Below are 13556 nucleotides of genomic sequence, written 5' to 3'. Positions count from 1 at the left end.
CCCAGCCTTCTCCAATGCCACAAATCCCACCAACACCAAAACGACGCCGCGCCCTCATCGACAGTGGGAGTGACGATGAGGGTGAGAGGAAGCAGGCTAGACGACGGGGCCGCCATCACCAGCAGCGGCAGCAAACACAAAACACAAATACAAACACCAACACCGTCACCGCCACTCACACCAGCACCATCGCCAATACCAACACCAACACAACTACTGCCACTCCCAATACACACGCCCTTGCCATTGCCAATGACATCCGGCACGGCGAGTTCGGGCATCAGCCTGTGGAGGACAGAGGCTTGAGGATCCTCATCCGAGGTCTTCCCCATTCCACGCCCTCTGACTGGTTCCGGGACTGTATGCAGGCCGAGGGGTACACGGTCCGGTTTACTCGGGCGATCACCGATCGATTCGATCGCAGCCGCCAATACAACCTCTTCGAGGCTGAGATCGCCCCCAAACCGGACCGTGGTCAATTCGATGTGTTGAAGCTGCGACGCCTGGGTGGGAGGCCCGTCACGGTTGAGAGACTTGGAGTCTGCCGTGACCCTGCCCAGTGCCATCGATGTCAGGTGTTTGGCCACACCCGCGCATATTGTAGACGAGCTGCTGTCTGCATGAAATGCGCGGGTGGACATCAGACGACGGAGTGCAGCAAGCCAAGGGCCGTCAATCCCAAATGCGCCAACTGCCAAGGCGCCCACATCAGCGCCTACAAGGCAGCCAGGCAGCGGCTCCTGGCCCACAGGGTCGCTGTCCAGGAGCATCGACGGCAGCAGCAGCAGCCTCAGCCACTACGGCAACAGCCACAGCAAATGCAGCAGCCAATACAGCAGCAACAGCCAGCACATCGTCTCCAGCAGCCATCACAACGTCACCAGCCGCCACTACAGCGACAGTTGCAGCAGCAGCCACCCACACAGCCACTCCACCCACAGCCGCAGCAGCAACGCCAACGCGGTCCGGGTCGGCAGCATCGGCAACAGCTACAGCATCGCGACCAACATCCCCAGCCACTGGCCGAGGGGCGCCAACACCACAGGGTCCTGTCGATGCAGCCGATGCCAAATCGTGCTCCGACGCCACGCCAACCCCAGCTACAGCAGCAGCCAGGCGCCCAGTGCGATGGGAGCTGTGCCCATATCCTGAAAAGATATGCCGTAGTAGTTTTAGTTGCTTGATGGCAACGAGTAACATTTATTTAATAAGTATGTTGGAGTTAAAATTATAACAGCTCCAAGTTTTACAAGTATGTTTGTGACTAATTATATGCGTGTACGTCTGATGCGTGGCTGAACTGACAACTGACTGATCTCTCTCTCTTGCTATCGGCTCTCTCAGAGCCGATTACTGCTCTATCCCGACGACACGACCAAAACACGACCGCTTCATGTCTCTCTCTTTCCTTCGTTTCCTACATTCGGCTGTCCTGACGGACCATTTGCCTCGGATGGGTCTAGCCAAGGTTTCATATATTCTGAAACTGTAGAGGTCTTATAGGGACCCTCAGTATCCCCAATCTTCTCGACTTCGTACCTTCCATGATTCTTTACCCTAACCCCCTTATACGGCCCTAGATACTTTCCTTTTAGCTTTAATCCAGTACCATACTGAGTACGCTTGATAGCTACTAGCTCATTAACCTCATACTGTCTATCTAGTTTCCTTTTTAAGTCAAACCTCTTCTTGTTTTCCTGCTGTAACCGTGCAATGTTTTCAACTACTTCCTTTCTAATTTTTTCGCGGTCCTTGTTCAACTCTTCGATAAGTGATTCTTCCAATATTTCTTTTATTTTTGGATCCATTCCTATACGCATGTCTAGCCCAGTCAATATCTTGAAAGGTGTTACCTTGGTACTTCGCGGCTCAACACTGTTGATCATTTGCTGTACTTTTCCTAGATGCTTATACCAACTACCGGAATTACCCTGACACAATTTCGACAACATAGGCACCACTATCTTGTGCATCCTTTCGACTTGACCATTCCCACGTGGAACGCCTGTGGCAATCATTAAATGCTGTATTTTCTCTCTCTCACAATATTCACGAAACAAATTGGACATAAACGCTGCACCCCTATCCGTCACTATTCTGTTCGGATTACCAAAACTAGTCCCCTGAATTTCCAAACACTTAACGACCTCTTCACCTGTACACCTGTACTACGTGTAGAATATAACCAAACAAACTTAGAAAATCCATCAACGACAACCAGTATATAATTGTACTGTTTTTTAGTCATTTCCATTGGTCCAACGTGATCAATGTGATTGGTTTATTGGTTGCAAATAACCCTCACGTTTTCCTGTCTTTTCATTGACAATGATACACTCGACACAACTATTTATTACGCGCCATACTTTGTCTTTTAACTTCGGAATATAATACGACTTTTCAATGATATCTTGTGTCTTTTTAACTGAAAAATGTCCTTGCTTATGTGCTATTGATATAATCTCATTTTCCAACCGAGCTGGTACTACGATGAGCTCCTTATCCGGATCCTTAAACAAAATCTGATTCTGAATATAATAATCCTCATATTCCTTGTCCTCCACAATACTTTTAACGGCCTTAGCCCAATCGTCGGTTAGCTGAGCTTCTTTCAAACGATGAGCTATACTTTCGGTCACCATAAAACAAGATACACGACTCAACGCGTCAACGTGCCTCATCTTCGTTCCTGAGCGATGTTCTATAACATAATTAAAATCTTGTAGGTACATGGCCCAACGTGCTACTCTCAAAGGAACGTCTTTCTTTTTGATCGTCATTGTAAATGCATTACAATCTGTGACAATTTTGAACTTTATACCCAAAAAGTATACACGCCATTTCGCTAAAGCTTCGATAATTGCCAGAACCTCAAGGTCATAAGCAGGATATTTCTCTTCACATGGCTTAGTCCTACGGCTCATATATTGAACTGGATGGAATTGGCTGTCTTCCAAACTCTTTTGCAGTAACACGGCTCCATACCCCCATTTTGATGCATCAGTATGGATTTCTGTCTCCAACTTCGGGTTGTACATTTCTAAAACAGGTCTACTAATCAATGCTACCTTTAGTTGTTCAAACGCAACCTGATGTATCTCCTTAAATTCAAATTTAACATCCTTCCGCAGCAGATCTGTCAATGGTTTTGCAATAACAGCATAACCCTCAATAAACTTTCGGAAATAAGAAGTCAATCCTATGAAACGCTGCACTACTTTTTTATCAACTGGCACTGGGAACTTTTCGACTGCCCTCGTCTTCTCATCACTTGGTCTTATCGTATTCTTTTCTATTATATACCCCAGAAAATTAACCTTTGGTCGTATCAGCTGACACTTTCTCCAATTTATACGTAGCCCATTCATTTCCGCTATCTTCAGTACTTTTCTCAACTTTAACAAACTCTCTTCTATATCTTGACTACAAATAATAACGTCATCCATATAGACTGCTGCTTCATTATTCTTTACCAAATCTCTCAACACAGTCATTATAAATCTGGTAAACACCGCTGGAGAATTTGAAATTCCAAATGGTACATATAAAAATTCGAACTGACCATTCTGAGTCACAAAAGACGTATATTTTTGAGACTCGACTTCTACAGGCACATGGAAAAAACCATTCGTTAAATCCAACGTGGTGAAATACTTTGCACCCTGCAGTTTCTCCAACACTGTATCCATATGTGACATTGGAAAGTTATCGCGAACTATTTTCTCATTCAGCTTTCGGTAATCACAGCATAGTCTCTTGCTACCGTTCTTTTTCGGTACCAACACTACTGGTGATGCATACTCCGATGTACTTGGCTTTATAAACTTCTGAGCCAGCCACTCTTCCACTTGCTTGTCCACGATTTCCTGTTCACACAACGGTAATCGTCTTGGATGCTGGAAAACTGGTATCTCATCCACTAATACAATTTTCATTTTTATCGGCGCATCTACATTTCTCTGAGGTTGGTACTTTCCTACCATACCCCTAACCTCTCTAGCATGTACTTCACTGAGATGACCAACATCAATTGAAAACTCCTTCTCAACTTCGTCAATACTTGACATGCAAATGCCTTTATATTCATTAAACAATTCCACGCATGAGGACGATGCTACCTGATCAAGTTTCTTATCTTTATCCTCGCCACAAACTCTACGAACAAATCTTGTTCCTGTCTTAGAAACTTGCATGTCCACATGATCCAGAATAGTCCTTCCTAAAATGGCTTCAAAACCAATATCCTCGTCTGGAATGACATGAAATTCTACCTCCATTCCAATCTCATCGATTTTCACTGGTATCGAAAAGCTACCAAAAGTTACAACTTGACTATCTCCAATACCTGTTAAACATTTCTCCTGGCCGATCAGTTCAAGATTTCCAAATTTCAAAAATACCCTCCTGCGAATTAAACACAAATCTGCTCCAGTATCAATCAAACCTTGGAATACCAAATTCGCGTACTTAATATCCTTTAATTCCAAACCTGATGGAGTGAAAATACCTGACGGCTTATTGACGACTTTCTTATCTCGAATAATGTTCGTATTCGATCTCTTTTCTTGTCTGGTTTCGACCTTGACATTACAGCTTGCAGCACGGTGTCCTGGTTGGCCACATTTGAAACAACAAAAATCATTTTTGGGACAATCTTTCCTCAAATGCGATTTGTCTCCACACTTAAAACATTTCCTAAAATTCTCTGCCATCGACCCTTTCACCGAACTCTCACTTTTATTACTCAGCGGCCAATTCTTACTCATCGGCTTGGATCCGCCTCTAGCTTTCTGGTAAACATCGATCTGAAATTTAAGCTCCTTTAAGTTTCTAGCTTGGTACAGCATTGCCTTACTTGCCCTAGCGTCTGGTATACCATCCACAAAATATTCGATTAAACTCTCATCATCTAGTTTAATTGGCTTGGCTATCTCCATTAACGCATACAAAAACTCATGCAACGACTCTCCTTTTTTCTGCTGGCGCTTTTGCAACATTCTATGTACTTCTACGGACGACAGTTTAACACTAAACTCATCCAACAGAGCTGCCTTCAACGAATTCCAGTTACGAATATCACGCAAACTACGAACGAAAGATTTTGCTGCACCAACTAACAACTGCTTGGCATAAATGAATAATTGTAATTGACTCCATTGAACAGTAGCTGCGCATTCTTCTAATTCCTCTATCCATTGATTGATGTCGGGGTTATTAGAACCAGAAAATTGTGACACACTACCTTCCACGTCTTTTAGCGTAAACCAAGATTTATACTCTGCCTGTCGCGTACCTGGTTGAACTGCTACGGTATCATCCTCTGCTGTTACTACGGACTCATCCTCTGACTCTTCTTCATCCTCAACTGGAAAGCCGTGATGTATTAATAGTCTATCTTGCAAATCGCGCTTTCGTCCCGTCGTCTGCAACGCAAGCTCTCTTAACTTCTCTCGCAAATCTGCGACTCTCAGTGTCATTATCTCTTCAACTTGCATCGTGACGATTTAAATACAAAATAATTGATATTAGCTTATATCTAAGAAAATGTAATTAAATCAACTTAAACAACCTTATTACTGCTGGCCTGTTAACAATTTTTCAGTTAACATCGATTTCGAAAACGCCTTTAAAGTCGTCACTGTTAACGATCGCTTCTCTGTTAACGCTCACCTTACTATGGGTTTACCCTTGTTAACTCTCGCTTCTGCGCAGAACTTTCCAGACTCCAAATTTGACGCACACACACCACCACATCCAGATCTCGCTTGCCTGTCGATGTCGCTGTTGCCGTCCTCTCTTTGTTGCCTTGCCTTGCTCTCGCCGTTCGCCGATAACTCGTTGTCGCTTCCCGAATCGTCGCTGCTTCTGCTGTTACAAAATGAACTGCTGCTTGTCTTTTCTTGTAGTTGTAGTCTCCGTCCGACGCAGTGCAACACAACAACAATCAATGTTCTTTGATACTACCTGTTTGCTGCCGTCGTTTTGTCGCTTCTGCTTCCTTTGGAACGAACGCACTCAGATTGTCGTCTCTGTGCCGCTTGTCTCCTTGTAGCTCTAGCCTCTCAGACGCAATGCACAACAACAACAACGAAGGTTTTGATTCTTGCTGTGTTTGCTGCCGTCTGCCGTCGTTTTGTCGCTTCTGCTCTCTTTGGAACGAACGCGCTCAGATTGTCGTCTCTGTGCCGCTTGTCTCCTTGTAGCTCTAGCCTCTCAGACGCAATGCACAACAACAACAACGAAGGTTTTGATTCTTGCTGTGTTTGCTGCCGTCTGCCGTAGTTTTGTCGCTTCTGCTCTCTTTGGAACGAACGCGCTCAGATTGTCGTCTCTGTGCCGCTTGTCTCCTTGTAGCTCTAGCCTCGTGTTCGCCAAAATTTCCAAATACACGCACAAATCTCACTTACAAATGTTGTTGTCTTGGGCTTATCCCGGACGAGCCCCCTAATGCAAACAGCCATTAACATTTTCATTGCCTACTTATCGGTGCTGCTGCCCTCGGACCACTTTCATCTCACTCAGTATTGGGGTGAGTGAAAGTGGAACCGGGGGTGAGAGCACCGGTAAATGACGATCGTAAGATCGGATCGTAAGATCCGGAAGTTGAAAGTATCCGGGCGGTTATACGGGAGCAGGCAATTTTCCCCCTTACCATCCCATCCCATCCTTGACAACAGAGCAGCCAATTCACACAGCACAGAGAAACATTAGGCACGGGCCATTGCCCAACAACAACACACACAGCCACTAATGCAAACAGCCATTAACATTTTCATTGCCTACTTATCGGTGCTGCTGCCCTCGGACCACTTTCATCTCACTCAATATTGGGGTGAGTGAAAGTGGAACCGGGGGTGAGAGCACCGGTAAATGACGATCGGCGATCGGGCCAGTCGAGTTGAGGGGGAGAGTATGGGAGTTGGCGGACATGTGAGAGTACCACCATGAACCTCGTCCGCCACTCTCATCTCGTCCACCCGCTCGAGAGGTCGCGATCGTCGGACGTATAATAATTGAACCATCGCCGCCGCCATTAAAATAAAATAAAATCGCAAGCTTGTTTGTTCGTTGCCATCAGTGTTGCCCGTGACGACGCCAAGCCAAGCCAGGCAGCAGCCATTTTGTGTCGCCCACCCCCCCCCCCTCGCCATTCGCCGCTGTACATGACCATTCCAAACGCGGAAAAGTGCTCCTCGCCAATCCACCACGCCACAGCCCTTCCTTCACCCCACCCACTACCATCTCCGACAAGCTTTAGTTCCTGTGCCACTACAAACATCACAAACAGCACAATCTAAAAGAGAAAACTGTGATAGACAAGAAAAAAAAAAAAAAAAAAAAAACAGAACTAAGGTGCCAATAAATACATTAAACACAAACACACACACACAAGATACTTTTCAATTAAAAAACAACAAACAGGCAGCAGATCGCCAACACACAAACCAACAGCCAGCCATGACCAGAGGAATGGCCAGACGAGGGTCAACCAGACGACACAGCGACGGCGGCAGAGCGGCAACGCCCCAGCCAATGCAGAGCGCCGACGCCACAGCCTTCCATCGAGTGAGTACCCAGCCATTGCCATGGCCGATATATCCACGGCCACAGCCACTCCCCCTCGAGACCCGTCACAAAAACCGCGCCAACCACAAAGGGAAAGGCCGAAAAGACGCCGCTCTCACTGCCACTTTTCCCGCCTCTCACGCTCTTGGACGCACAAAACTGTTTAGGAGTAACGGGAGAGGGAGAAGACGGAGGAGAGCCGGCAAGCCGACGCGCAAGAGCGGAGCGCCAAAACGGCCAACGGGCAGCCACACACACACACACGACCGGATCGAACCTGTTGCGTGTCGAACCTGGTTCGAGCTCGAGCAGCGGGTCGATCCGAGCCATAGCCCAGCCTGCTCCAATGCCACAAATCCCACCAACACCAAAACGACGCCGCGCCCTCATCGACAGTGGGAGTGACGATGAGGGTGAGGGTGAGAGGAAGCAGGCTAGACGACGGGGCCGCCATCACCAGCAGCGGCAGCAAACACAAAACACAAATACAAACACCAACACCGTCACCGCCACTCACACCAGCACCATCGCCAATACCAACACCAACACAACTACTGCCACTCCCAATACACACACCCTTGCCATTGCCAATGACATCCGGCACGGCAAGTTCGGGCATCAGCCTGTGGAGGACAGAGGCTTGAGGATCCTCATCCGAGGTCTTCCCCATTCCACGCCCTCTGACTGGTTCCGGGACTGTATGCAGGCCGAGGGGTACACGGTCCGGTTTACTCGGGCGATCACCGATCGATTCGATCGCAGCCGCCAATACAACCTCTTCGAGGCTGAGATCGCCCCCAAACCGGACCGTGGTCAATTCGATGTGTTGAAGCTGCGACGCCTGGGTGGGAGGCCCGTCACGGTTGAGAGACTTGGAGTCTGCCGTGACCCTGCCCAGTGCCATCGATGTCAGGTGTTTGGCCACACCCGCGCATATTGTAGACGAGCTGCTGGCTGCATGAAATGCGCGGGTGGACATCAGACGACGGAGTGCAGCAAGCCAAGGGCCGTCAATCCCAAATGCGCCAACTGCCAAGGCGCCCACATCAGCGCCTACAAGGCAGCCAGGCAGCGGCTCCTGGCCCACAGGGTCGCTGTCCAGGAGCATCGACGGCAGCAGAAGCAGCCTCAGCCACTACGGCAACAGCCACAGCAAATGCAGCAGCCAATACAGCAGCAACAGCCAGCACATCGTCTCCGGCAGCCATCACAACGTCACCAGCCGCCACTACAGCGACAGTTGCAGCAGCAGCCACCCACACAGCCACTCCACCCACAGCCGCAGCAGCAACGCCAACGCGGTCCGGGTCGGCAGCATCGGCAACAGCTACAGCATCGCGACCAACATCCCCAGCCACTGGCCGAGGGGCGCCAACACCACAGGGTCCTGTCGATGCAGCCGATGCCAAATCATGCTCCGACGCCACGCCAACCCCAGCTACAGCAGCAGCCAGGCGCCCAGTGCGATGGGAGCTGTGCCCATATCCTGAAAAGATATGCCGTAAAAATTAAAGAGCTGGAGGATAAGCTGGCAGCAATTTTGACGAAACTGACAAACCTGCTGCAGGCAAGGGACGAGAGCACGGGAGTAGTGCCGCCACTTCAGACAAAAACAGCAGCAGCAGCATCCACACAGCCATCACCACGACCAACTGCAAATACGCACCATGACGCCGCAGCCATATCGGACTCCGAATCCGATATGGACTGCGAAGCAATTGACGACGAACATGACGACGAATGGACCGACCACGATCCATTCGACGATCTGGAGGGTCTGGGCCAAGTGTGGAGGGCCCAAATCGAATACTCACCCGCAAACGTCTCTTACGCCAACACAAATCAGACAAGGGTCGCCAGCAACAACATCCAAATCAACGAAAGGCACCTGCAAATAAACGCAAATTAAAATCAAAAAGCCAAAACAAACACCTCCTCACCTGAGTGCCCGGACCAGCAGCCATTCAAAACGCAACTACAAATTGACGCCGAACGTGGCCGAGGAGGACAGGCCAATCCACCTGACAGCGCATCCTGGGTGGCCGGACCAGCAGCCACTTGGATGCGGCCAATCAACAATTAAAATCGACAACGCATCCTGGTGGCCAGACCAGTTCGCCACTTGGATGCGGCCAATAACTCCGACCATTGCCATCACACACCGATGCCAATGCCAACACGATGACAATGCAGTTGGGTGGCCGGACCAGTGCCCCTCGAGTGCAGCAGCCAACACTAACCAACAGACAGATGCAACGTGGGCGGCCGGACCAGAGCCGCTTGCCATCAAGACCATCATTGCCCACGATGCACGCCAATACTCACAACCAGCCAATAAACAACACACAGGGGGACAACAGACCCGGCCGGTATACAGCGTAATGTTCGCATTGCGTTTGTTATGCCGGCCGGTGCTTCGTTGTAGTTGTCCTCCTGTTAGAAATAAAATAAATATAATTAATATGTTTATATGTGTGTAAATGTATGTCAATTATCGTTTATTTTACCTTGTCTGCATCAATGTTCTTGTTGTAGATGTCAATCCTGTTGTTTTTTGTAGTTTTTGCATGTCCGTAGATAGTTTGTCCATAGTTTTAGTTACTAGCCTGTGATATTAGGAATAAGTTTTTGTAAATTAATGTAGTTTTTCTGTAGTTAATTGTATATTATTAGTAGTTTTCTGATTAGTTTTATTACCTTTTTCCTCTTCTTCCCCACCTATCTGCCATTCCCATATTTCCCCTGACATGTGGTATTACCAAAATACCACGCAAATACCAGACTTGACCGATAACACACCAAAAAGCCAATTCAAATTCAAATTGCTTTTATCAATGCCGGTGTGTTATCGGTCGCAACTTCGGCAATTATGCCCAGCCAATCCCACACCCACCCCACCCACCCACTTCAAATGCCACTAATTGCCAAATGAGGCTGAGCAGGACTAAAATGTACACTGCCATCCTTCGCCACTCTGCCAAACGCCCCAACAAGCCATTACAACCGCCCACAAGATGCTATGCGGTCGACTCTTCGGAGCGTCTCGCGCCCGGATCGTAAGATCCGGAAGTTGAAAGTATCCGGGCGGTTATACGGGAGCAGGCAATTTTCCCCCTTCCCATCCCATCCCATCCTTGACAACAGAGCAGCCAATTCACACAGCACAGAGAAACATTAGGCACGGGCCATTGCCCAACAACAACACACACAGCCACTAATGCAAACAGCCATTAACATTTTCATTGCCTACTTATCGGTGCTGCTGCCCTCGGACCACATTCATCTCACTCAATATTGGGGTGAGTGAAAGTGGAACCGGGGGTGAGAGCACCGGTAAATGACGATCGGCGATCGGGCCAGTCGAGTTGAGGGGGAGAGTATGGGAGTTGGCGGACATGTGAGAGTACCACCATGAACCTCGTCCGCCACTCTCATCTCGTCCACCCGCTCGAGAGGTCGCGATCGTCGGACGTATAATAATTGAACCATCGCCGCCGCCATTAAAATAAAATAAAATCGCAAGCTTGTTTGTTCGTTGCCATCAGTGTTGCCCGTGACGACGCCAAGCCAAGCCAGGCAGCAGCCATTTTGTGTCGCCCACCCCCCCCCCCCCCCTCGCCATTCGCCGCTGTACATGACCATTCCAAACGCGGAAAAGTGCTCCTCGCCAATCCACCACGCTCCAGCCCTTCCTTCACCCCACCCACTACTATCTCCGACAAGCTTTAGTTCCTGTGCCACTACAAACATCACAAGCAGCACAATCTAAAAGAGAAAAGTGTGATAGACAAGAAAAAAAAAAAAAAAAAAAACAGAACTAAGGTGCCAATAAATACATTAAACACAAACACACACACACAAGATACTTTTCAATTAAAAAACAACAAACAGGCAGCAGATCGCCAACACACAAACCAACAGCCAGCCATGACCAGAGGAATGGCCAGACGAGGGTCAACCAGACGACACAGCGACGGCGGCAGAGCGGCCCGCAGAGGCGCCCTAGCAGCAGCAGCAGCAGCCAACAACACCAACACCAACACCGCCAATAGCAGCAGCAGCAGCAGAGCCCTCGGCGCAGGCGCCAACACCAACGCCCCAGCCAATGCAGAGCGCCGACGCCACAGCCTTCCATCGAGTGAGTACCCAGCCATTGCCATGGCCGATATATCCACGGCCACAGCCACTCCCCCCTCGAGACCCGTCACAAAAACCGCGCCAACCACAAAGGGAAAGGCCGAAAAGACGCCGCTCTCACTGCCACTTTTCCCGCCTCTCACGCTCTTGGACGCACAAAACTGTTTAGGAGTAACGGGAGAGGGAGAAGACGGAGGAGAGCCGGCAAGCCGACGCGCAAGAGCGGAGCGCCAAAACGGCCAACGGGCAGCCACACACACACACACGACCGGATCGAACCTGTTGCGTGTCGAACCTGGTTCGAGCTCGAGCAGCGGGTCGATCCGAGCCATAGCCCAGCCTGCTCCAATGCCACAAATCCCACCAACACCAAAACGACGCCGCGCCCTCATCGACAGTGGGAGTGACGATGAGGGTGAGGGTGAGAGGAAGCGGTATGGCCGACGGGGCCGCCATCACCAGCAGCGGCAGCAAACACAAAACACAAATACAAACACCAACACCGTCACCGCCACTCACACCAGCACCATCGCCAATACCAACACCAACACAACTACTGCCACTCCCAATACACACACCCTTGCCATTGCCAATGACATCCGGCACGGCGAGTTCGGGCATCAGCCTGTGGAGGACAGAGGCTTGAGGATCCTCATCCGAGGTCTTCCCCATTCCACGCCCTCTGACTGGTTCCGGGACTGTATGCAGGCCGAGGGGTACACGGTCCGGTTTACTCGGGCGATCACCGATCGATTCGATCGCAGCCGCCAATACAACCTCTTCGAGGCTGAGATCGCCCCCAAACCGGACCGTGGTCAATTCGATGTGTTGAAGCTGCGACGCCTGGGTGGGAGGCCCGTCACGGTTGAGAGACTTGGAGTCTGCCGTGACCCTGCCCAGTGCCATCGATGTCAGGTGTTTGGCCACACCCGCGCATATTGTAGACGAGCTGCTGTCTGCATGAAATGCGCGGGTGGACATCAGACGACGGAGTGCAGCAAGCCAAGGGCCGTCAATCCCAAATGCGCCAACTGCCAAGGCGCCCACATCAGCGCCTACAAGGCAGCCAGGCAGCGGCTCCTGGCCCACAGGGTCGCTGTCCAGGAGCATCGACGGCAGCAGCAGCAGCCTCAGCCACTACGGCAACAGCCACAGCAAATGCAGCAGCCAATACAGCATTTAGTGCGCTTGTTGTAAGAAAAAAATTGTTTGCATCGACGTCTTAATTTTCCCTAAAATTATGCTACGCGAATAGGCTAAGTCTTTTGTTGGGTCCAAGAAAGCTAAGCTTTTAACACGCCATCTACTGGGTGCGCTTCGTCACCGTGGGCTGCCCATATTATTTTGTTTGGCTGACGTTTTAATCGGCCTCCTCCTCCCACTGTCATTTTGACAAATCGAAAAGAAAAAGGGAAGAACGAGGGGATGAGGCCTTGATTTCCGGGAGAAGCAGCTGGCTCTCTCCTCGTGGTATCCGAACAGTACGGACGTACTTATCCAGCTCAAAAAAAAAAAAAAAATTAATAAAAGGTAAAAATCAAATAAAAGTTCTTGGGAGATCAGCACGATCCGCCGGCCTTTCGGAAGAAAGACCCCACCCACCCAGACGAGAAACCAATCCCCGATCCACGGTGCAGAGGATGGTGCGAATTTTCTGACGATCGCCCCAAAGCGGGCCACCGTAGAGTTGGGAAGCTCCACCCAACGCCCCAACGCCCTCCGCCAACGCGGTCCACCGTAGAGTTGGGAAGCTCCACCTAAAGCCCCAACGCCATCCACCACAGCGAGCCCTTCAGCAGTTACCGAGCTTCAGCGCCGACAGAGAGCGGCCCCTCAGCCGTTTCCGAGCTTTA

The 13556-nt window shown here is 49.7% G+C and overlaps 1 protein-coding gene across 1 annotated transcript; it reads left to right on the top strand.

Annotated features, from left to right (window-relative positions):
* The first annotated feature begins 966 nt into the window (after positions 1-966).
* LOC117194675 lies at positions 967-9645 on the top strand. Its single transcript, XM_033399188.1, has 2 exons — positions 967-1156; positions 9061-9645. The coding sequence occupies exons 1-2, from the start codon at positions 1056-1058 to the stop codon at positions 9473-9475; spliced, it is 516 nt and encodes a 171-aa protein (XP_033255079.1). The 5' UTR covers positions 967-1055; the 3' UTR covers positions 9476-9645.
* The last annotated feature ends 3911 nt before the right edge of the window (positions 9646-13556 follow it).

The sequence above is a fragment of the Drosophila miranda genome, assembly GCF_003369915.1.
Source record: "Drosophila miranda strain MSH22 chromosome Y unlocalized genomic scaffold, D.miranda_PacBio2.1 Contig_Y3_pilon, whole genome shotgun sequence".
Classification (NCBI taxonomy): domain Eukaryota; kingdom Metazoa; phylum Arthropoda; class Insecta; order Diptera; family Drosophilidae; genus Drosophila; species Drosophila miranda.
The sequence above is the reverse complement of the archived record's forward strand: the minus strand, read 5'-3'. Positions and strand labels throughout refer to the sequence as shown.

Excerpts from the sequence above, each read along its gene's own strand:
- LOC117194675 (XM_033399188.1), top strand. The coding sequence starts at position 1,056 with ATGCAGCCGATGCCAAATCGTGCTCCGACGCCACGCCAACCCCAGCTA. Across the intron at positions 1,157-9,060 it reads TGTGCCCATATCCTGAAAAG|ATATGCCGTAAAAATTAAAG; the intron begins ATATGCCGTAGT and ends TATCCTGAAAAG.